This window comes from Sceloporus occidentalis, unplaced genomic scaffold, assembly GCF_023333645.1.
Source record: "Sceloporus occidentalis isolate IW3139 unplaced genomic scaffold, rSceOcc1.0.p SCAF_3, whole genome shotgun sequence".
Classification (NCBI taxonomy): Eukaryota; Metazoa; Chordata; class Lepidosauria; order Squamata; family Phrynosomatidae; genus Sceloporus; species Sceloporus occidentalis.
Window position 1 is genome coordinate 203,585,024 of NW_028316983.1, and position 25,514 is coordinate 203,610,537.

Below are 25,514 nucleotides of genomic sequence, written 5' to 3' on the forward strand. Positions count from 1 at the left end.
CCACCTATGGCCGTCTTGTAAGGCGAGTTCGGCGCATGCGCGGAGGACCCCGTCGCCTTCCCCCTTTCCATTTTCTTCTCTCTTCCTCTGCTCCTTCCCTCCCTCGTCACGTGACCATGAGGCGGAGACGGAAAGGTCGTCCGCGACGTCGTCAGCGGAGGAGGAAGGAGGAGGGGAGAGCGGAAGGTCAGGGCGCCGCCGAGCGGAAGTAGGAGCCGGAGCGCGTCCGCCATTGTGGGAAAGCGGAGCTGAGGGAAGGAAGGAAGGAGGCGCGGAACGGGGAGGGGGCGCCGGGGCTGAAGAGACACGAAGAAGGAGGAGGAGGCGGCCTTGAGGGAGCGAGCGAGCGAGCGAGGGAGGAGGAGGCCCGAGCGGAGCGGGGATCGCGGCTCCCCGTGAAGAATGTCAGCCACCAGCGTCGACCAGGTACCGCCTCGGCCCTTCCTCTCCTCCCTCTCTCTTCCTTTCCGCCGGGCATAGCGGGGAGCCGAGGCCGCTTCCTCCGAGGCCCAGCGCCGCTCCTCCCGCTCCTGCTCCTCCCGGGGCCCAGCACCGCCCCCAAGGAGCCTCGGGCCTGGAGGAGGAGGCCGCTACGCCTGGAGCCCTCGCCCGCCCGGGGCCCTTGGTCCCTTCTCTCCTTACCTCCCCATTCCTCCCCGGTCGCCATCCTGGGCTTCCTCCTTCATGTCAACCATGAACATATGATAGTATTCTCCCGAGGAGCCGCCTCTTTCGATGCCGTTAATGCTTTCCGCTCTGATTTATCCCTTTTGTGTGTCTTCCAATATACGCTGCTTTTGCTAACGGTCAGATGCTCTCTGAGAGACCCAGGGGTTTTTTGGGGGGGGGGGCAGAGAATATAACAACAACAATAATAGTATATTTTATTTATAGCTTGCAGCGGTATACAAATAAAATGTAGCAAGAGCAAAGATAATAAATAACAAGCCTTTCTGTGCCGCCTTTCTCCCAGAAAGGGCCCAAGGCGGCCCAGAAGATTAAAAACATTAAAAACAACCATACTTCTTAAGCCCTCGTTATCGTTGATATTATTATTATTATTATTACCTGTAAGTGTGCTCCCCTTCTTCCAGAAGCTGTTTTCCTGTCACTGCTTCCCTCACCCCTCCTTTCCTTATACACTTTCTTGCCCTTTTGGCATCCCTCCCTCAGCTGCATATTTTCATACTGGTTTTGCAGTCCTCTGGGTGTGTTTTTCTCTGAAGCCATGATTCTGGAGACCTGGGTTCGAATCCCAGCTGGGCCATGTAAACCCATTGGGTGACCTTGGGCCAGTCACGCTCTCTCAGCCTCAGAGGATGGCCATGGCAACCCTCCCTCCGAAGAAACCTGCCAAGAAAGCCCCATGATGGGTCTGCCACAAATAGGAAATGATTTGAAGGCACCCAACAACATTTTCCCTCCCCTCATTTTTTGCTCCCATTCTGTATCTTCCAGTTTTTGATTCCCGATGGGCCTTTTTGAGCGACCCCCTCCTCTTCCTCCTTATCACCCTTTTCCAGCCGGGATCCTCTCAGCCTCGCCCTTCTCCCTCCCTTTGTGTACACATTAGCTCTTTTTTTTAACAGAGAGCTAATAAAGGAAGGTCTCTGGTTCATCTCAGATTGAGTAATGCCTTCCAACAAGTCAGAATCTTGTTTCCCCACAAAGTTTCCTTCTCAGGTTTGCAAACGTCACATAGAATTGGCCAGGAATGAGTAATACTAGAAGAGTCATTTGGGAGGAGGGGAGAGGGGCAACTAAATCTTCAGGTATCACAGTTTTAAATAAACCAATCCATATATGTCTGTGTATACAGCCATGTTTTAGGTCTTCTTATGTAGGGTAGGTTTCATGTTTCATTAAGTCAGCACATTGAGTAACTTACTGTGACATTATGTTTGGCCCTTTTTCTAATTCTACTACAAGAAGCCAACTACAGCTCTCTGACTCCATAACATCTCCAAGGATATTTTTTACAGTCTCTGGCTTTTTCCATTTCCCCTGAATTAATCCTTTTTTTGTCAGAAAAATGTTTCTCCTAGGCTGCTTCAGCATTGCAGAAATTGCCCTGGCTCATTGCTATGGGATTCTGGGAACTGTAGTTTTGTGAGGCATTTGAACTTCTCTGTCAGAGAGCTCTGGTGACACAACAAACTGCAGTTCCCAGAATTCCATAGCATGGAGCCATGGCACTTAAAGTGGTGTCAAATTGGATTATTTCTGGAGTGGATGCAGCCCTAGAAGCTCCTGAGAGTGTCAGTTCACCATTCGATTTGATTGCAGCTTTCCCTTGCCCTGTTTAACATCAGAAACATCTGTTTTTCAAAATCACTTCTAGCCACTTCCATTTGAAAGTTTAGGGATGGTTTCTGTGGCTCCTAAAGGGTCCCATGGTGGAAATTTGGCCTGCATTCCCTCTGAAGGTGTCTATTTAGCTTCTACAAGTGTCATTTCCTGAGGAATGGGATATTGTTTTTAAGCTTACACTTAGTGAAAAGTAGTGTGAACTTGTTCTTACTGGAAAAACAAAACGTGGTTTTAAGCTCTTCTGGCTAATTTGACCCTTGAGGCTGCCAAACATTTATGTGACTTTTGAATTTATTTATTTATTATATTTTTGGATATCAGAATATGGTCAAATGCCCTGTAGTGTATGCTATAATATTGGGTTCCCAAGCAGTAATTTGTTTAGAAATCAGCTGCTTTTTGGCTCTGTAATCATTTATAAATGGGTTGTTTTACATCATCTTAGCTGTAAATCTCTTACAGGCTTTAATTTCTCATTCTTTTAACTTTTTTTTTCTTTATTACTAACAGAGACCTAAAGGACAGGGAAATAAAGGTAAGCTGGATCTTCTAATTTTCAGGTTCTCAGTAATAAAGAGTGTGATTTTATAGTTTTGCAGGAGTAGACAGTTTAACAACTGTAGCAGTTGGACATGGTGCACTCCACTGACAGTTTATAATGGCACAGTAAGTCATTTCATTAGATTATGCTAATAGAAGGGGATCTTGTATTTTTGTCAAACAAAACTGCCCATTTTAGCAGGTCTCAGAGCTGTTCCTACATGTTGAGGATCCCTTATCTGAAAAAATTGGGACCAGAAGTGTTCTGTATTTTGCATTTTTCAAAAATTAATTGGGAATACCTGCATTTGTATACAAGTACATAATGAGATCTTGAAGATGGGACCCAAGCCTAAACACAAAAATCATTTATATTTTATATAAACCTTATATACATAGCCTGAAGGTAATTTTAAACAATTTTGTGCATAAAACAAGGTATGTGTACATTGAGCCATCAGAAAGCAAAGGTGGCTCTATCCCAGCCACCCATGTAGACAATTTTTGGATAAGAGAGGCCCAACCTTGCTCCTGTTGCCCAGAGCAAATGCCATGACTGATAAAATAGTCACATGACAGGGCTCCTTTGCTTTTCTGTGTCCCAGGAACAATTTTAGCTTAGCACCTGAAATAATATGTTATTTCATTAATATGCCTTTAACATTTTAATTAAGAGAGCCTTTGCATGCTAGTGGGGTGAAATGAAGTTAGTTACTATGACAGTATTCTGCTGCTGAAATTTTTACACATTATAGCACAGTTAAAGCCCTGTATCAGTTTGCTTGAGAGCGAGTTCCACTGAATTAACTGAAATGTACCTATGAACAGACATATATAGGACTCATTGTCAGGAGTCTTAAAGTTCAAATATATAGAGAAGAAGAATAGACTTACTGCCCGTGCTTTCTCTATGAAAAGACATAGTAAAGGCATCTTGCAGGCATTTAGAATACAATTAAAACAATTACATTATTAAAAAGTCAACAAAAGGCAGAGGATGAAAAAAATGTGCCCTTTGTGATTGCATAAAAATATGAAATACCAACAAGGATAAATGTTTGCCAAAATAACAAGATCTTCAGAAAAGAATGAAAAATCATTTAGTTCTGAATGTAAAGGTGACAGTGTGGTAGACATGTTTCTACAGTTAACATGGCAGCTAGTGTGTTATATTAATGCTATGGGTGTGCTCTGAATGTTCATCAGGCAATGAAAATTGGGGGGGGGGGGGAAACTGCAATGATAAAATGTCAGCATGTCTCATTTTAAAAAAAAATTCTGTATAAGATAGCAGCTGGATATATTCTACTCTTTAATTGTATGTGTGTGTTTGATAACTTCAAATATACTATAAAACATCAATACATATTGAGTCTTCCTTATCCAAAGTGTTTGGGACTAGAAGTGTTTTGGATTTGGATTTTTTTTTTTTTTTTTTGAAATTTTGGAATACCTGTGTTTGCATATACATACATAATGAAGTATCTTGGTGATTTAACCCTAGTTTAAACAAAAATCATCTGTTTCTTATGTAGTCAGTCCTTCTTATCCACAGATTTTTTTATCCATGGATTCGAATATTTTAAAAAGATATAAATTCCAAAAACAAGCCTTGATTTTTGCCATTTTATATAAGGAACACTATTTTACTGTGCCATTGTTATCTACAGGGGCCCTGGGATCAAACCCCAATGGATATCAACCGCAAGGGCCCATTGCCCACCTTATATACATAGCCTGAAAGTAATTTTATACAATATTTCAAATATTTTTCTGCATGAAACAAAGTTTGTGTACATGGAACTATCAGAAAGTTAAGATGTCAAGTGTTTCAGCCACTCATGAAAAAGGTTTTGGTTTTTGGAGTATTTTGGAATTTAGAATAAGGGAGTCTTAATCTGTATATAAAATTTGTGCCATAGATTTCTTCATTTTCTTCATAAGGAAGTAGATTTGAAATGGCTAAGTCAATTTTTTATACCTTACACATTTTAAACTTTATTCTTCTGGCAGGTTACTGTTGCTAACTTGATATTTCTTTTTAAAGCATATTTTACTGCTTGAAGAGAGTCACTGGTATGTGGCTGTATTCTTTTTCCAAGCCAGAGTTGGTCTCCTTTGAAACATGCTACCACTTCAACCACAGAGGAAAGTGTTGTCTTTTTTCTGCTAAGATAGCAGCAGGAAATTTTGGAATTTTTCCTAGCAGCTGAAGCACAAATTAAACTCTTTTTTCCCATCTATCCAACTCCTCTTTGCCTCTACAGCCAGAGTTTCTGTCAGAATGAGTTCACAAATGTTGTATTTATTTATTTTGTATTCACTTGCTTCTAGAATTCGTGCTTTCAAAAGATTTAAATGTTTGCAGTAGAAGGTGTCAGATTGCTTGGAGATTTTTTGTGCAAGAATGTTTGATTTTTGTTTATCCTACAGAATACATTCTGTTCCATTTGCTCCATAAATTCTCTGAAAATCTAGTAGCCAAAAGGGGATGTTTTGGGCAGGAAGGCACTTTTAGCTGTGGTTTACACAGATTTTATACAGAGGATAGTAAGTAAAGATTTTGGGTGCTGAACTTGCATTTACTTGAACATACATATAATGCAGCTATATTAGAAGTAAAGTTGAAATTACCAGCATTCTGTGTGCAGAATTTCAGCACTGAGATGGAACTCCTTATTTGTTTAAAGAAAGGAGAAAGAGAGAGTGAGAACAGATGACCAAGAGGGTTGGATGCCAGTTTGCAGTGGCATCTTATAAAATTTTAAGGTGTGTGTGCTCTTTCTTCATATGATACTCTAATATAATCAACACCATAACAAATCAAAATGTAAATGAGGTGCTTGAAGTCCTTAAAAATCCATATGAAGCAGATAAGCCAGGTTTTCCATAAGCAAAACTTAAGTACACCTATGTGAACATAGAGTAAATGCAGATTACATTCCACATGTTACTTTACTTATGGTATGAAGGAGCTGGAGGTAAGTTGGTTCTAATGCTGAGAAATCTTACTGATGATCTTATGTGTTCTTTTCCTCTGCTCATGATATTTCTCCCAGTATTCCCCTCTTTGTGTGTGTGTGTGTGTGTGTGAGAGAGAGAGAGAGAGAGAGAGAGAGAAAGTGGGGGGGGGGATTTCCCCCAGAAAAAAGCTTAAGTCTCTGTATTTGAGCATTGCAGTATGACTGGAGGGTTTGATTCCTCATTTAACCATGGAAACTCACTGGATGATCACACAAACTCAGCCCATTCTGTGATAGGTTCACCTTAGGGTTGCCATAAGTCGGAAATGACTTGAAGGCACACAACAACAATTCTTGATTAATATATATCAACATATGTTTGGATCTTGATGATTGGTCCAGAGAGTACAGTCTTGCTTGAATTTTATGGTAGAATTGAATTAAGAACTGACTATGTCTTGAATCAGTCTCAGCTACTATTAGGACAAATGTCAACTCTATGATTCTATGATACTTAATAGTGTAACCTTTAAGTGGTAAAAATATATAGTTGGCCTCGTTTAACAGGAAGAAACAAATTGCTGTTTATTTTTACTTTTCTTTAAGTGATGTTATCATAGTTGAGTGTGGTGTAGAAGGAAGGGATCCAGTTTTGTCTGCTCATATTTTAGAAAACTTAGTTTTTTGCAGAAAAAATAGAAACATACTAAGCTACTGTCATTTAAAACTCTCCCCCACTCCTCCCACTGTGTGTGTCTGTGTGTCTTCGTGTGCTGAAGGGCATGTTAGTGGTAACAGAAGAAAATACTCATATTTCCACCTGTGTTTGTGCAGGTTCTTCTGTCCCCTTAGCGCTGCAGGATAATTGATTATCCCAGTCCCTTGTATTGGGATATAAGTGGGTGTTCAGTTGAACTTATGCTGTCAGAATAATTAATCCATTGTTTATACTTGCCGTTGGTGAAATGTATAACATTTTTAATGCTAGACAGTATATACTGTTCTGAATTTTCTTGTTTTCATTAGCAGACTAGTTAGTGATCCTAACTAATTCCTTTCTTTTGCACTGCACTGTAATTTATGGTCTCAGAAGGCTGACCTGTTTCTCGATATTGTTCAATTCTTACCATGTCAGTTTGGCCTTGTAAACACATTAGCTGCCTACAGTTTGACTGTTACTTTTCTTTTTTTAACATTCTAGGATTTTGGTAGTCTTTCTAGTGTTACTGGCTGATAGTTGTTATGTTCTGATACTAAAATATATGAGGTGCTCTACGAAAGTGGTAAACAGCATTTTTAAAAGGTCTCTAATTTTGGTTCCATTTCAGTTTCAGTGCAAAACGGTTCGATTCATCAAAAGGATGCAGTAAATGATGATGATTTTGAGCCATATCTAAGTAGTCAGACAAATCAGGTGCGTATTTAAAAAAATATTACATATATATATATATATATATTCCAGCAAAATTATACATTTTTAGTTTGATTTAAGCATTTTAATACCAGTGTACACTTGAAAGAATCCATCTAAGCAGTTTATAAAGTGCAGCATTTGTGCCTCTGCGTATATCTATACAGTTTTAGGGATTAGATTAAATTAAGATAGAAATGAACAACTTACATTTTGTAATGATTACATGTTTGTTTATTTATTAAGTTTGTTACTTTATTTGTTTATTTATTTAATTAATTTATATCCTATCTTTTCCCCCAACATGGAAACCAAGGTTGCTTACAACAGGTCTTTGATACCCTCCTCCCAGCCTTGATAGCAAAGCCAAAATTGTTTTCAGCTGCTTGCTGAGCTGCCTCTCTGATTTGGCTGGAGTTTGGTGGAGACACCTCCATATAGCTGTATCAGATCCTTGCACTCTTCTTTTCTGTAGGAAAGTGTTCTGGGAGTGTTCCAGGTTTGATGGCTGCTACATGGAGGTTCTAAGTGCCTCTGTGCAGTATTTACCCCTGTTTTCCATTCCTCTTCTGGAGAAAGAGAAGGTCAGTAGGAAAGTATCTGTCACTTTGGTCCCATATGATAATGGCATTCTGAAAGCCTTGTCCTCACAGTTTTCCAAACTGCACTTCCTCTCAACTTCAGAGCTTGACTGCTGCAACTTTTCAGCTGCTGAGGCAATCCTTATCAATCTCTGTCACTTCAAACTTGGAATGAAGAATAGCTGTTATGCTATTTGAGAGTGGCAGTTCATTCACTTTGATAGGCGAGATAAGTGGAATTGTAAAAGTCTGGCTATTAATAACAGAAATAAGAATTTGGTGTTACTTGAATAATGTTTTGGCATCAAAGAGAAATCTGAGTAATAATTTTGGTTGCTGAGTAGAATTTATTGAACTTTATTCTGCCAGTAGATATGTGGACATGTTCCCAAATCATGCCAAGTCTTATAATAACATAGGCTAATAGATCTACTGAGTCTTAAGCTTTAGAGGCTAGATCCTACTTAAAGTACCTAAAGCCTTGTAGAGTTATTTCTTGCTAGCTAATTTGGAGAAGTATGAATTAGGGAGTAATCCTCCCTCCTCCAAGAATGTTTGTGGATTCTAAGAGCTGGTTCAACCTAGGTAAGACATTCCACACGCTAATGGAAATAATTAATTTTTTAATTTAATTTAAATAATGTATGTACCATCCTTCAGCCAAATATTCATCTATAAATTTGATCCCACTGTGTTGTATATCCCATATTTTTCCTGTGAGTTCCTATCGTTAGTTTAGGGGGCTGAAACAGGAAGAATGGGAGTTCATGATTTGATTTTTTTTTTTTAGGATCCATCTCTTAGTTAGCTCGTTGGCTTCCTGCTCCCTTTCTAAATTCTTTTGTAACCTTTCTTCCGACAAAGATTTTGGTCGCTTGTGGAATTCTTTTTGCAGGAGGTGCACTGTAATATGAGATTGGGTAGTACTGGTTTGAAAACATGGAAAATTGAAGATTTGTGATTGTAATATACTATATAATTATGTTTGTGGAATTATGTACAGTTATTAACAGTGTTGTGTGCTCCTAGATTGGAGAATAAGAAAACTAAAATCCCACAAGGTGCCATGTTTTTATTAGACCAATCTTGCATTTTGTCCCTAGTTGAATAATTACTTATCCTCAAGCCACCCTGTGCATGGTAGGGTGGCAACCTTTTATGCATGCTTTTGAGGTTATTGAGCTATACAGAGTGTTAAGTTTGTTTATGCTTATAATAGATATTAATTTTTTGTTTTAGATTTCTTTTAACTGGTGCTAATAAGGTGAAGTAAAACAGCCTAACATTGTATGCTACTAAACAATAAAATAATGATTAAATGAGGTGGTTATATTTACAGTTTAGAAATGAAGTGGCTATTTTCTAGAAGGGCAAAAGTTATCCTTCTGCATAAACTCATGAACAGAAATCCTCCTTATTTGCTTTTGTCGAAACAGTTTATTACCCTCTGTAGGTATTTCACATCTCAATAATGCCCTGTTCACCTTGAATAGTGAACATATTCAAAGCCTGGCAAAAAACATAATGAGGAATTTAACACCATAAATGCAGTGGCTCAATAACAGGAAGCCATTAAAGGGGTAGGAGATAAACATGGCATCTATTTTAAAGTATTCATAAATGATCCAAGGGCTCATGGTTGAAGAAAAATGTGTAAATATCTCCTAATATTAGTCGCCCAGAAAACCATTAATTGTACCAATGTAATTAAAACTGCAGCCCTTACTAAAATTTGATATTTTTTCTGTCGTCATCTCTCAGTTCTGCCATTGTTATTTAAGTGAGCTATAAGATGGCAAATCTGCTGTTCTTATCTTTTCATCTGAAGATGGTTGTTGTCTATAAAACTGATGTTGGGAGATGAATTAAGTTATATGCCTATGCAGGTAAATTAATTTTGTGGATGTATCACTAAAGTCTGATTCTTATACTGAATTTCTGTTTTCCTGCAGAATAATAGCTATCCACCAATGTCAGACCCATACATGCCTAGTTATTATGCACCATCCATTGGATTTCCATACTCTCTGGGTGAAGCAGCATGGTCTACAGCAGGAGATCCTCCAATGCCATACTTGACAACATACGGACAGATGAGCAATGGTGAACACCACTACATCCCTGATGGTGTATTTAGTCAACCTGGGGCTTTAGGAAACACTCCTCCGTTCCTTGGTCAGCATGGATTTAATTTTTTTCCTGGGAATGCAGATTTCTCAACATGGGGGACAAGTGGATCTCAGGGGCAATCAACTCAGAGCTCTGCTTATAGCAGCAGCTATGGCTACCCACCTAGCTCTCTTGGTAGAGCTATAGCTGATGGACAGGCTGGATTTGGCAATGATACTTTGAGCAAGGTGCCTGGTATTAGCAGCATTGAGCAAGGTATGACTGGACTGAAAATTGGAGGTGATATGACAGTTGCTGTAACAAAAACGGTTGGCTCAGCTCTGAGCAGTACAGGTATGACAAGCATTGCAGCAAATAGTGTGCCTGCAGTTAGCAGTTCAGCACCTAAACCAACCTCATGGGCTGCCATTGCTAGAAAGCCAGCTAAGCCTCAGCCAAAACTTAAACCTAAAGGCAATGTGGGAATTGGGGGGCCTGCTGTACCACCACCACCTATAAAACACAACATGAATATTGGAACTTGGGATGACAAAGGGTCTTTGGTCAAACCTCCCCCAACCCAACCAGTACTGCCTCCTCAGACTATAATTCAGCAGCCTCAGCCATTAATTCAGCCACCTCCAATGGTGCAAAGCCAACTGCCTCAGCAGCAGCCTCAGCCACAGCAGCCACAAGGACCTCAGCAGCAGGCTCCACCTCATCAACTGCAGCAACAGCAGCAGCAGCTGCAAAACCGCTGGGTGGCTCCTCGCAATAGGGGTGTAGGCTTCAATCAGAGCAATGGAGCTGGCAGTGAAAACTATGGTATAGGTGTGCCAGTTAGCTCTTCACCTTCTGGTGTAGAAGTGCACCCAGTATTGGAGAAACTAAAGGCCATAAATAATTATAATCCCAAAGACTTTGATTGGAACCTGAAGAACGGTCGTGTGTTTATAATCAAAAGTTATTCAGAGGATGATATACATCGTTCTATTAAGTATTCTATCTGGTGTAGTACTGAACACGGTAATAAGCGTTTGGATGCTGCATACCGTTCACTGAATGGAAAAGGCCCACTCTATTTACTTTTCAGTGTGAATGGCAGTGGACACTTCTGTGGAGTGGCAGAAATGAAGTCTGTGGTGGACTACAACGCGTATGCTGGAGTCTGGTCTCAGGATAAATGGAAGGGGAAGTTTGATGTTAAATGGATCTTTGTTAAAGACGTTCCGAACAACCAGCTGCGGCACATTCGCTTGGAAAACAATGACAACAAACCAGTTACCAATTCAAGGGACACTCAAGAAGTACCCCTAGAAAAAGCCAAGCAAGTGCTTAAAATAATTGCTACTTTCAAGCATACCACCTCAATCTTTGATGACTTTGCACATTATGAAAAGCGTCAAGAGGAGGAGGAAGCCATGCGTAGGGTAAGCCCATAATGTTAAAATGTTCATGCTTTCACTTTTAAGGCGGTAAAAATGGAGCTGATGTTGTCTTCTAATATTATTTACAGCACCAAGTTATTAGAAATGTTACATTGTAAAAGATATATATTGCAGTAGACCAGACACTATAGTTGCAAGTACATCCATTAAATTGTGATATATCTATTTTTATATCCTTTTAATTCTTTGTTAAAACCTATTACTCCAATGTATTCAACTGTTAATCAGTATTATCAAGTGGTGATAGTAGACTTGATTATTTGAATGATTTTATTAGCAAATTGTCCTTGTCCTTAATTTGTATGCCCTGTTTTCTTTAATGATGATGAGGTAGAGTGTATTGCTGTTTATTTCTAGCATTATACTGTAAATGAGGTTGTGCACAGGAAAGAAACCTTACCTTGGAACTTGCCTCATTAACTTTGGTTGCAATGCATCTTGGCTTGCAGACTTAGCTTGATATTACACTTAGTTCTCCTATCTGAGGCAAAGACTCACTGTTTTCCAGCACCTCAGATGTCTTCTTCAATAACTGTAGTGCAGAAGTAGTAATCTTCTTTATTTTTTTCATGCCTCTCCTCAAGGTTCAAGACGGGGTACAACATGTTAAACTACAAAACACATAAACCCACACTTAATATACAGTACTATAAAATCATTAAAAATACACTCATAAGAATACATATACAGTGTGCCCGCATCATACGTGGCTTTCAGCTTAAGTGCCGGAAGAGGCAATGGTGCTCATGGTGCTCATGCTGCATCGTGGGCACAAGCCCCATTGTTTTTGATTGGTCTCCAGCATATGTGGTATTTCCCTTATGGGGGTGGGTGGGTCCGGAACAGATCCCTGCATAAAGAAAGGGTGCACTGTACAGTTAAAAAGTCACTTAAAAATTGACTGGGTAGGTCTGCTGGAAAAGATATTCTTTAATGCTGTTTTAAAAGCACTCAGCATTTTCAGCTGTCACATGTCCTCTAGCAGATCATTCCACAGTCTGGGGGCAGCAGATGAAAAGTAATCACCCACAGTCTTTCTGATTATGGATGTGTGAACAATAGATGAGATTTGCAGTTGTAGTAACAACTTCTCAGGACTTGAAGCCTCCCAAATTTCAAACAGATTTTATACAAAAGTGTATGGTGTTTTGTTCTAGAAACCCTTGGCATGTTAGTGTTCCTACCCACTAAAAAAACCATTTGAGATCCAGAATGTCTTTTTCACAGGGCTCCTTGTGCTGGAGCCTCCAAGCATGTCACATAGCCTCGCAGCATGTCACATAAATGGACTAAGTTTGGCCCTCCAGATGTCGTTGGGTTGCAATGCCCAACATTGGCTGTGTAAGCTAGGGCTCATGGAAATTGCAGTCCAACAATATATGTTGGCCAGTAGACATCCACTCCCGATAAACCATTTCATTTTGCTGCCTAGTCTTACAGTGGTGGTTAGTTTGTAATATTCCATTTGTCTGTTATATAACACTACTACTAATGCACATTTTGTACGAAGCTTGATAGAGGGGAATCCAACTTTTGCAAGGGATGGAGTGGAAGCACCCTTCTTGCTCTCCCCCCCCCCCCAAGTTATTGAAAAGCCCAACTCACTGTTGCAGCTTAATTTTAACACTAGTTAACTTTTGGGAGAGATATTCATTCATTTGTTATGCTTAAGCATCAGCTTTTCTCCAAGGATAGTAAGTCCTTCCGGGACATAGTTTTAACATTTTTATCTTCACAGCAGCCTTGTGAGATAGGTTAGACAGAGAGGTATGGCTGGCCCAGGGTCACCCAGTGACTTCCTGGGTGGGTGGGATTTGAATCCAGGTTTCCACAGTCCTTGTCCAACTCTAACTACTGTACCACATTGGCAGAAAAATAGTGGAAGTGGCAGAGCAAAAGAATGGCTATGCAATTGTATCCTCCAAAGTATCTCTTTTTATGCTCAACATATTTTGAGTTAAAAACTTTCACAAGAGAACATTTCTGAAACAAACCCTTCAAAAGGCTGCTCAGTCTACTTTCTTCCTTGTTGTCTCAGGGAGATTGAGACCATTTTGAGTCACTGGCGATACTATTAAAGTGCTCCATTGAGAGAGAATTGTTTAAATCTTGAATTGAGTGGAGAATAAGAAAATGTTTTAGGAATGCATTGGTGTAGCCATCTTTTGTTTGGTTTTATGTAGTTTAAAACTAGGAGGCTTTTACAACATCACCTCTTACAATTATCCTTTTTGATGTGAAGAACACCAAAGATTAATGTCTGACTCTTGATGTTATCAGGTTGCAAAGTATGCCCACTTGGTCCTCAATGAGGATTGGCCAGACCCTTTAGGGCTGCCATTGTTATTTTTTGTAGATCTCAGTGTGTTCCCCTTTTGTCACTGAATTTGCAGTGATAAAAACATAGTTTATTTTGTGAAAGGTATGTGTGCAGACACAGGTTGTGTCATGATTCTTCAGGAGTTCTATATCTACTTTCAGAGCAAAATGGATCGTTTGCTGTGTAGTGGTGAATGCAGTAGGAGCAGGAGGGCTCAGCCCCTGACTCATTCTTACTATTTTATTTGTATCCTGCCTTTCTCTCAATGTGGGATTCAGTATGGCTCATGACTTATAAATAAAATATAACTAAAATACCATCATAGTGTCAAAAATAGTTAAACTATTCTAGTAAAAAACAGTACTGATTTAAAACAACTTAAGAGCATTTAAAATGTAACAGTGAAGGTAAAAGTACACCGCCTTCCATTGAACAGTCCTTATGCATAGAAATGTAAAGCACTGGGGAAGGGAGAGAGAGAGAGTTCAGAAAAGTATTTCGTTTTTTCCATGAAGCCTTTCCCCCATTTTATTTTTTAAAAAATGATTATGGAATGCATCATTTTAGCACGATTACTAAAATGTTCAAGATTAAGTGTTGACTGTACCAAAATAATTTCTAAAAACTATGTAAGAGGAACACTTATGTAAGATTATGTATACTATCAAGTCATTACAGTTCCTGGTCTTGCTTTCCTTTTCTCACTTGTTTTTAATGGAAATGAGTGTGTTGTGTCTGTTGACACTATGGAGAACCTAGTGGAGACAAAATAATTTTCTTTGTTTACCAATGTTAATGGTGTCACCTATTTTATTGTGGAATTTTATTTTCTTGTGAGCTACTCTTAAACTGGCAAAATCAAAGAGATTCCTTATTGTCCAGGTGTTCCTTACAGCCGGAACCCTGTAGCTCCATTTGTAACTAAACAAATAAAGCTTTAAAAATAAATTCAGTTTGTAATTATTTTTTAAATAAAGTGTACTCCTAATTTATCAAATATAATTTCATGTCAAACCAAGTTATATGTACTGCATATACTCATGTATAAGTCTAGAAATTTTAGTCAAAAAATTGACCCCAAAAACCTAGTTTGACTTATTCATGGGTCAATGTAAATACTATACTTTAAATCTTATTAACAAGGGAACCATCCCCTGGTGAAAGACAAGAGTCAATCTGTCCTGGAAGCACTGGCCTCTCTCTTCCACCCAGACTTTAGTGTTAGCCAAAACCATTGTGCCTGCCAGACATTCGTAGGTTTTTTGGCATTGTTTTCCTTTGTTTGATCATTTAGATCCTTTGTTGCATATGCTTAAATTTTACCCTTGACTTATCCAAGGGTCATATCAAAATCCATAATTTTGACCCCAAAACCCGCCCTTGACTTATACATGAGGTTGATTTATAGTCAAGTATATATGGTAGTACATTTTATGTTCCTAGAGTAATAGTAATTTTCATTTTGTGAAGGGTGCTGCTTTCCATTTTTCTTAAAAATATTTTTTCCCTAAAAAAAAAAACCCAGGAAAAAATAGTCCCCCGCCCTGACTTCAAAATTTCTGGAAAATGTACATCTTTACCTCTACAGCAATCAGTTAAAAGGCCTGTCAAAATTAAGAGTTCTTTGCCTGCCAGCCAGGTAGCAGGAGAGCAGAAAGGGCCTAGTCTGCCTGAGCACCAAGATCACTTTCTCTTATATGTTCATCAAACATGCTTCTGACAGTGGTGAGATGTGAGAGACAGCCTTTTCACAAGGACTTCAAAACTCAGGCTGACTCATATAGGGAGTATCAGAAAGTCTACATCATTGGTTCCCAACTTTTTCTATGCCCTATACCCCTAGGAAATGTTTGATTAATGTTCACACCCCATACAAAAGTAATATCACATTTGAAGAAGAAGCCTAACTTCCAATTTTGAATCACAAATTGAACCACATAAAATACTGCAGGTGAACAAACTGAACTTGAAAAAATCAGTTTTTGACTCAGTGCATAAAATGTACATCTAAATTGTCATCTAAATGTACATCTAAATCAGAAAAAAATGAGTGATGGCTCAAGGACACAAGGCACCCTGCCGCACCCCTAATATTCTATCTTGCATCCCCTGAGGGTGTGGGCACCTTAGGTTGGGAACCCCTGGTCTAGATAGACCCAAGCTGTATAGGTCTTTATAGACTATAACCATCAGTTTGAATTGGACACAATGGGTAGCAGTTTGGGTTATTTTCATGTATTGTATGAAAAGTAACAATCAGTTCCTGGGAATGAAGAAGGGAATATAAGTGGATCCTGTACAGAGCAGAGAAAATTACTAAAACAGTGTCATGTATTCCTTCTGAATCCTTCCCCAACACACTGTGAATTATAGGTTGATTTTGTCATTAAAGTTACACATCACTAACATGGGTCTACTCTCAAGTGTGACATCTCTGTGACTGAACAAAAATCAAAGACCCTGGTAAAAGAATAATTTGCTAGAAAGCTAGAGCATGTTAACCACCCACCTCTGCTTGTCCTCTTCCGTCTGGTGTGTTTCTATTGAATTGTAAAATGGCTATAACACCTTCAGTTGTGGATATCAACTTTGAACATATGCCTCATCTGAGGTAATAGTGTGTCACCAATGGTTACATGGAATCACAAAACAAAAGAAATATTGAAAATTGAGTTTCTCACATTAGGAGTTTCAACATCTATCCTATACTAATGTGATTGGGATTATGCCTCATTGAACTTGGTGGGACTTCTAAGCAGAAACAGGAAAGATGTCAATGTAATACATTTAAAGGCACACTTCAAAATTACAGTTCAAACGTGTTACTCTAGTTAGGTGGCCCCCAAACTGTGCCCTTTAAAAGATTTTAGACTTCAGCTCCCAGAATCCCAGACTACTGGCCAACATGGCTGAGACTTCTGGGAGCTGAAGTCTAAACTGCTCTAGTTGAATTGTTACATTGTGACACATTTATTATAATGTGTGCTCCATCCAACTAGAAGCTGAGTAATTGTACCACAAGCAAATTTAGTAAGGATATGAGAGCATTCTTGCTGGGTGCGCTCTCATACTGTGGAATGCCCTTTCATGGGAAGACAAACTGAAACCTGTCTGTTCTGCTGGCTAGCAAAGACCTCTGTTTCAACAGGCCTTTGGCTGTTAGCTGATTACTGCACAAGTCAATATGTAAAATTATCTAGATCCAGTATGAAACAGTGGTTTGAGTGCTGGACTAGGATTTTGGGAGACTAGGGTTCAAATCTCTAGTCAATCATGGAAACCCATTGGATGACCTTTGACAAGTCACATTCTTCCAATCCCAGAAAGGTAATAGCAAACTAACTTGGGAGAAATCTTTCCAAGAATAGGCTCACCTTAGTGTTGCCTTGTAAATTGAACATGACTTGAAGGCAAGCAGCAGCAGCAACAACGGGCAGAACCCATCCTGGTTCTACTTTTCATTGTACTAGAGGGTTAAGGAGAGACCTGAATTGCTGCATTATTTCTTTTAATTGGTGACTTTGGACCAGAACGGACAGGTAAAAAGGAGTGGCTTCAAGCCGCTTCAGGGGTGTGGTATGCAGATGATGCATGCCCCCCAAACGGCCAAAAGCCACTCTGGGTCTGCCAGTGAAAGGAGCGGCAAAGAACTACTACTGCTGACAGCTCTTTTGAAACCACCACCATGTCCCACTTTGAGAGTGGGCTGTTCAGTCACCACTGTCCTGGTCCAATTGTGACCTGATTGTGTCTGAATTGACCAGAGATTGCTCCTAGCTACTGGTTTGCTTCATCCCCCAGTTAGGCTAGGAAAGGTTAAATATGTATTGAAAATTTTCTGTGGATACAGAAGGACTGAGCCTTATAAGGAAGTAGTGCTTGGGCTCTCCTTTGAGTGGAGAAAAGCCCTAACTTCTAAATCCAGGTGTGAAACAGACCGCCTCGAAGGGGCAGCTTGAAACCACCCCGACAAAGCTGGATTGGAGCCACAGCAAGCGCACACTGCAGCCCCAATCCTTTTTGCTGGCCAAAAATGAAGCAGAAAACATGCACTCCTTTTTTGCACTGGCAAAAAGCCGTCTTTCAGCTCTGCTTCAGCCAGAAGCCAGCTTTAAGGTGCTCCAGCAGCGTGCAGCAGCATCTAAACGTCACACTGCCAGAGTGCTCAGAAGCTGGCCCTTGTGTGGGCAGTTGGGAGGCATGAAGCCAACCTCCAGGCATTTTGGGGGTGGGGAAGTGCATCATATGTGTGCCACACCCCCAAACTGGCTGGAATAGGAACACGGATATTTTCTCTGTAGAATAGGAGCAATTTAGAGAGAGAACAGTGTCATAGCAACTGAAAATTGTCAAAACTAGATAAATATCATAACCAAGGAATTCAAAGGAGGGGAATATTCAGATAATCAGCAGAAATGGTAGAGATGGAATATTTCCATAGAGGAAAATGGATTTTTCCAGGACCAACTTAAACACTAAGATAATGAACAGATTTTGGATTAGGAAATTCTCTTTACAGGGATGACTAACGTATGTAATTCAAGGCAAATTTGTGTTTTTACAAATAAAATGATGAAACACACCACCGATGGTGTAAGCTTAGAAAATAAAAATTACTAAAGCTATGTAAAGGATCTCTCAAAAGTATGCATTTCTCTTTTCATGTTCATCTCCTGAAATCACACTTTACTACAACCACAGAGTCTTTCATTGTTCTAGGAATTCTGGAAAATATACATCTTCAAGCTTTCTTCAGGCATTGGAAACATTTGTTTAAGGATGATCACAGCCTCAGCTCTTGCATTCTCATCATTTTCCATGTGTGGAGGACAATTGTTTGTAACAGGCAGGCGCCTTCTGTCCAGGGGGGGTTCTTCACTTTTATTTAGGCTGTTTGAAAATCAGTAGTATATGCTGTGGGGGACTCATTTTTTTTCTCCTTCTGGCGTGCCAGAGACGGGTACCATTTTTGTATCCCTTTGCTACAGTTGTGCCTTTCTTTCCTGGAAAGACTCCATGGACTAGCAACTGATGATTCATGGACTGGCCCAGGCACCCTCACTTTTAGTAGAATGTCTCAGAGTAGAAGAGTAATGTGTCTCTGAAGGTAGAAAAAGGTCTCTGCTGCATTTATTCACCATCTTGTGGAGAGTGGTGAGAGTGCAGAGCTTTTGTATCTCTGCCCATCTCACTGCTCATGTCCAGAGGTTATCTGCCTGCCAAAAGCCAGGGGTGGGGATGGGGAAGATATATATGTATGTACACAATTTTTATTTAAATAAACTGACATTATGTGTCCATGTAAAAGCCAGCTATTGTTAGTTACACCAAACAGTTTCACAAGTGACACGAGCTTGCTCCTATCCTCAGTATTGTTCAAAGGCTGAAGAAAAACTCTCTTCAAATCTGTTTCTTTTTCTTTTATTCAAGCATATGCAGGATGCAGTGGGAATATCTGTAGACTACAACCGAATAAACAGCTTTATTTGAACCAAAACAGGTTTCCATTGTTGAAAGAGTAAAATATATCTCCCAATCTAGTCATGGTTCATAAATAAACTAAAGCCCTTTGGGAAGAATCCCAGCAATGATAACAGTATAACATAAGACTCTGGCATTACTTTCACTGTCAGTTTTGTGTAATCATGATACCTTCGTAAATAGAAACACATTTAAATGTGGCTTTATAAGTCACAAAGCTGGCCCAGCCTCCCTTCATGAGAATGTACCATTGAATGAATCTTAAAAACTGATGTTCAGAAAATCATCAGTTTTTTTAAGATTCATTCAATGGTTCATCCCCATAAAGGGAGGCCAAACCAGCTTTGTGACTGTATATTCTGATCCACAAGGTATTTAAACTGAAATTGGATTTTAGCCAGTTTAATCCCATTTACTCCAATTTGTCTACATCTGTTTACCTCAAAATGCTCTAACTGGATCAGTTTTTTGCCTGAGCGTATGTCATGTATATGTTCTCGAGTTTAGAGTAGGGCAGAGGTTTATGCACTATAATTGCGAGCTTTAAAGCACTCTAGTAAAATTTTCAAAAAATAATATATTCTCATAACTTTTCATTTAGAGGCCACAGTGATAATGGATATTCTCTAGTACTTTAAAAAATGATTTCAAATAATTGTATTTGTTTTGCCTGAAAAACACAAAACTTTTTCATGGAATTCTGCTTACTGTTCTTAACTTATAGCCAGTCAGGCCAGCGGTCAGCAATGATGGATGTTCCGTTTTGAAGGCTACCTGTTTCCTACCCTGATACAGATACATATACTTCAAATGCCGTGTTGAATTTATGAAATTTGCTTTGGAATTATTCTTGTAGCACTAGACACTTGAAAACAGTCATGAGTCAAGCTGCAGAGAGATTATTTTTAATGTTGTAGATAAGTAAAACATTTCTTAAACTTGTATTGCTAATACAATAAAATTTCTTGCTCCTTTTTTTTTTTAAAGTAGGACAACATAAGTGCGTATATGTACTTTCAAGTTGCCTGCTGACTTATGGCAACTCCATTAATTTCATAGGGTTTCCTTAGCAGTGAATACTCGGAGGCAGTTTCTTCTGCCATGCAGCCTACAGACTTGGTATTTGTTGGTGATCTCCCATCCAAATACTAACCAGAGTACAGGTATGCTAGTTAACATGCCAAGTCTTACGCCATGCTGGTAGGCACAGTGGAACTTTATTGCTCTCCCCAGTGTAGCCCTTCTGTTGGCCAAAAACCATCTCCACTCAAATTACCTAGCTCTACAGAGCCAAGTTTGTGGGTCCACAGAGAGCTTTAGAGGGGAAGGATATTGCTTGCTCCCTGCTGCAATCTGCCATTCCACCAACAAAACTTCATTGTTGGATCTTGCTGAATGTTTCTATCAAACTCATATATAATTTTGGCCTAATTATAATTCATAGTCTCAAAGTAGACCCACTGAATCAATTGCTGAGTCTTAAGTCAACACTTATGTAAAGCCTATTGATTCATTTAGTCTACTCTAGTTGAGCACAGCAATTGGATTCAGGCTTTTTATGTTTTGTAATAACTTTGAAATTTGTCTTTATGTCTTTCTCAGCATGCTTTGGGGGATAATGCATTTTTATTATATCTAATAGATGAATAACACTGTTTAAGAACTTGCCAAGACAGGAGGCTTGTCATTTTTTACCTTTTTTGGCATTACTTGGTTCTAGTTCAATAACATTTCACAAGGAAAATGTTAAATATCTACATGATGATGCTGATTTGCCTTTTCGTTATTCTTACTACAGTACTATGGAATTGTAGTCTTAATTCTAGATAACTACACAAAAAAGAAACTCACAACATATTCAGAAATCTTGAATGTAGGAGGAAGGAAAATTAACGAGGAACCCAGAGAAAAGTTACAGGTGTTGACTTAATATTGGACGGTATAAAATGAACTCAGATTAAAAAACCAGCATGCATAGAATAATCCTTTTGCAGACATTAAATCTGTTCACCATGTGGTTCGTAGCTGGAAGTTACTACGGACCAGATGTTGGATTCTTAAAGCTTCTTTAATTTGAAGTAGTTGCTTGTCTGCCACAAATAATCTTCTTTAAGGTTATGTGTTTGGTGATTTCTCAGGAAGAGTATAGCTTGTAATAAATTAACTGAAGAAAAACTACATTGTTTTTGGAAAAACAGGGAGGGCAAGGAGTTAACAATATTCTGGTTGAATATATATTTTGCTGTTTTGTAGAGAACACATGACTTTATATTTAAGTAGGATACGGATGATATGCTGGGAGGATGAATAAGTAAGGATGCTTACCTTTATTAATATGCCAGAGAAATAATGGTTTATTCTACCTTTCTCTAAATAATATTCTCAGATTAAGAATGTTTATCTACATTCCTAATGGATTGTCATGGATTTAAGTAACCTGGGCTACTTAAGAGAGAAAGAGATTTTAAAGATGATAATATCATTTTGCTATTATGCTCAATTCATTTTAGGGAATTATTAAAGCCTTGTAACAGAATGGGCACTTTTAAAATGTTTTATATATGTGTAAATATTATGTGTAAATGTTTAATTTATTTGTGTGTGTGTGTGTGGGGATATTGGCACTGTTGTTTTGCTTGTAGAAGGCTTCTTGCATTGTAGTACAGTATCACAGTGTATTGTGGGCTGTGTTTACAGCATGTAAACACTGGATTAGATCCAGAGTTGACCTTTTATGAATGAAAGGGTAAATCATACCTGTTTGCAAAATGGCCCAGTTTATGAGTTTCTATTGCATTGCAACTGCAGGGACAACTTAATATTGCCTAAAGGAGATGCAGGTCCTAACCTATAAATTGTAGATGGGCGTAAAATGGGCTTGGAAGAAGACTTATCCAAATAACGTTTATAGGATTCTGATTCAGTGTTTTTTGCATACTTCTGTTAAGGCATAAACAAGTCTTTTTTGAGCTAGATATAATCTCTACAAGTTGAAGAACATCTCTTGAGACTATTTCAATAAGTATAAACATCTTTAGGTGTTGTATTGATTGCTACATGGGGGTGTTGCATTTTAAACCAGCAACATGGACAATGATGTATTAATGACCTTTTAACAATATTGAAGGTTTAACCACTGAAAACTTCATTTTAAAATTACCATAATCTATAACTAGGAAATTTAAAAACTCTACTGGGTTAACAGGCATGGTTTAGCATATTTTAATGGAAATGGTAAGCAGTATATTTTGGGACACAATTTTTATTTAATGGATACTTGTGCAGGAGGAAGGTGCCTAAACAAATTTCTATATTAATCCTACTATTTTAGAACATTGTTCCTACAAATTCCACAGTCATTTTTCTTGAACAATACATGCTATCTAATGCATGATGCAACATTAAATGCTAATCATGGTATAAATTGTTTTCTTCTTCACTATACACTATGATATACTATAGCAGAAATCTAAAAGTAACTAGAGATTTTTTGGAAGGCAAAGTCAGTTTATATATATGGTAAATGTTCAACAGTGTAGTCGATATTCACCAAAAGGAATACTGGTAAGCTGCAAGGATTCTGAAGTTTTTCTAACTGGACAGGGTTTGACTTAATTTAAAAAATTCTCTAGAAACTAGGTATGTAAAGTTGCAAACTCAGTTCATTGTTAAAATGTACTGTTTTACTTTAACATGGTATCAACCCATGCTTTTTCTATAGAGTGAGTGCAAGACTTCTGGAGGGCTGAATCAGTGAGAAGTGGTCTAGTTGCTTCATTGTTCATAGCCCTGTTCTACTAACATACCGTACACTGTTTCTTTTTTTACTTTAGTTCATATGGCATAGTAGATAACAGCGTAAGATGTCAAAATAGTGACTGCAAATTAATTCTACAGATTGGAGTGAGAAATAAACTTTTCAGTAATGTAATTGCCGCCATGTTTCTTTAAAGCCTGCAACATGTTTTATGAAATATTTATAGTTAAACAGCTGCTGTATTCTGTTTCACAGGACAGAAGTATTTGATGACAGTGCTCTGCTAATTGTCCTTTCTTCTATTCTGCAGGAGAGAAATAGAAACAAACAATAACTATATGGAGACGGTCCTGCTAGAATTACAACACTAATGATGTAGACTCTGGAAATGCCTAATATGTCTAAGAAGACGTTATTAAAGCTTTGTTCCTGCTTAAGGTGACATCTTTGAACACTTTAACACAAAATTGACTCTTCTTGTAATGGTTCTCATCAGTGCATCTGCCCTTATACTCTCTCACCAAACACACTTGAGAACTGTAATTTTGTCAAGCACTTTCTGTCCTGAAGCTTTTACCAGTATCTGCTGTCTTTTGTAATTATGCATCCTAGCTAAGGCACAGGAGATGGAACGAATGCAAGGATTCATTAACTCTTTGAATTTGTTAAATACTAACAATTAACCATCATAAGTGGTTCAATGATGTGAGGTTCACATTGCTTCAACTTATTTTTCTTTGATGTAGTTTTTTAATTGTCAGTTTTTAGCTATTCAGCAGAATTTAAAGCAAAATCATGCCATATTTAGTCCTGGAGTAAAACTCAAGTCTAAATGTTCATGTGAAAATTATTGTAGTAAACTTTTAATATGGCAAAGCAACTTTGAGCTACAGTTTAGCCAAATGAATTATAACATGAAATTATATTAGAATGACATTTCCCTTGTTTCAAACTGTTTGGTGTAGAGATTATTAATATATGCAGCTTGGTGGACCACACCAGTTAATGCACATTTCCTTATTCTTTTCTGTAACATGTATACTGAAAAAAAAGTGCATTTGTCTGAGGAACTGTTTGTTTGCTACCACTCAATCTCAGTTTTGAGTACATGTACCTCAGTCTAAGTCAGACTTTTTATGATCTTTATAACTACACTTAAAATCTTTAATTCCTATTTCTGGGTGTTTGCAAGCCTGAAAAGATTGCTATCATGGAAGTGAAAATTTACTCCTCTAGGTGATTCACTAGCTAAATAAACATAACTCTTGTTTTAGCAAGCATATACTCAGTTTCTCAGATTTTGTTTGTTCCCAGCTCTGAATATAATAGTCTGGTATCCTTTCGATTCAAGATACTTTGGGAAATAAACGTTTATCCATGGTTTCAGTTTGTATGCTCTCATGGCTGTGTTTACATGTTATCTGTTAGTACTATATAATAAAAGCCTAGGTACCATATTCACCTGAATATTTTCTATGCTACTTTTTAAACTTTTTTTTAAAAAAAAACTTTTATTTTAAAGCTTCCATTTACATATTAATGTGAAATTGAAAAAACATAGTAACAGTATTTGCAGCATAAAAAACTGAACAACCTTATTTAAAATATCAGTATATAGATACAGAGAGAGTCTTCAAAAGCTATTCTGTCTTCAAAAGCATTATCTGTCTGTCATATATAAATGCTTGCATTGTATCTCTCACTGACAATCTGTTTCTGAAACCTGGTAGGAGCGGGAGTCAAAATGCTGTTAAGGACCCATTTTTTGTATTTTCTTATTCTGTGTCTATGCAGAATTTGGGTGAAGAAATTTCATTCTTGACCAACTGTGATAGACAACCACTTTGCTATTAATTTTGAAAACATCCTTCCAAGTGTATGAGATCTTGTGCATGTACCTCATATAAATTTACAGCTTTACTTTCAAAACAGTCCTATTTGCAATGGGGTGTGTGGGGGTTAGTGAAAGAGGAATAATACTTAGCAGAAGAACTGCTAAAAACTGCTATGGCTTCTTCAAGAGCCCTGCCCAATATTTGCTGGCCAGTGTAGAAGATGGGGAGAAGTTCACAGAAGGAAAAGTAAGTACATGAGCTCCAGAGCTAGTGTATATGTCTCCTCCTTTTCTTAGGAGAGTGGGAAAATCCAAAGCTTCCCTCCATGTGCACATGCACCCCCCAAAAAACCCCCCTTTCTGTCCGCTACTATTGCATTAGAAAGAGTAGACAATATTTCTGCCACCACAGTGAGACACTGTCCAGGGATGCACCTGCTATGTCAGCTGTAGTCTTCAGTAATCCTGTGGCCCTGGTACACGCTCCTGGATACCACAGAATTGCACTCCAAGGTTTCTCCAATATTCTAGGGTATAACATTTGATGGAATTCCCCCCCCCCCCCCAATGAAATATGTTTAGGTTACTTACATACAAAATATGTATAGCTCCAAAACAAATAACTTGTTTTACTGAATTTACTGAAAAGAAAGATGGAAAGAAAAAGGATAAATGTATAAAAGGCTAACATATATCAGTAGAAGTTATTTTTTTCAAATATTTCAGAACATGATGTGTTGAAATGCTTGTGGTAGCTGTC

General features: G+C 38.4%; 1 protein-coding gene across 2 annotated transcripts; it reads left to right on the forward strand.

Moving 5' to 3' along the window:
* The first annotated feature begins 107 nt into the window (after positions 1 to 107).
* Positions 108 to 24,387, forward strand: YTHDF3 (YTH N6-methyladenosine RNA binding protein F3). 2 transcript variants are annotated; one of them, XM_089517371.1, is made up of 5 exons: positions 108 to 426; positions 2,821 to 2,845; positions 7,142 to 7,227; positions 9,758 to 11,344; positions 23,231 to 24,387. In XM_089517371.1, exons 1-5 carry the CDS (start codon positions 403 to 405, stop codon positions 23,252 to 23,254), a joined length of 1,746 nt encoding a protein of 581 aa, XP_089373497.1. In that variant the 5' UTR covers positions 108 to 402; the 3' UTR covers positions 23,255 to 24,387. The 2 variants fall into 2 exon arrangements, with proteins under 2 accessions (XP_089373497.1, XP_089373501.1); XM_089517375.1 differs by lacking the exons at positions 108 to 426; positions 2,821 to 2,845; positions 7,142 to 7,227 and adding an exon at positions 7,515 to 7,808.
* The last annotated feature ends 1,127 nt before the right edge of the window (positions 24,388 to 25,514 follow it).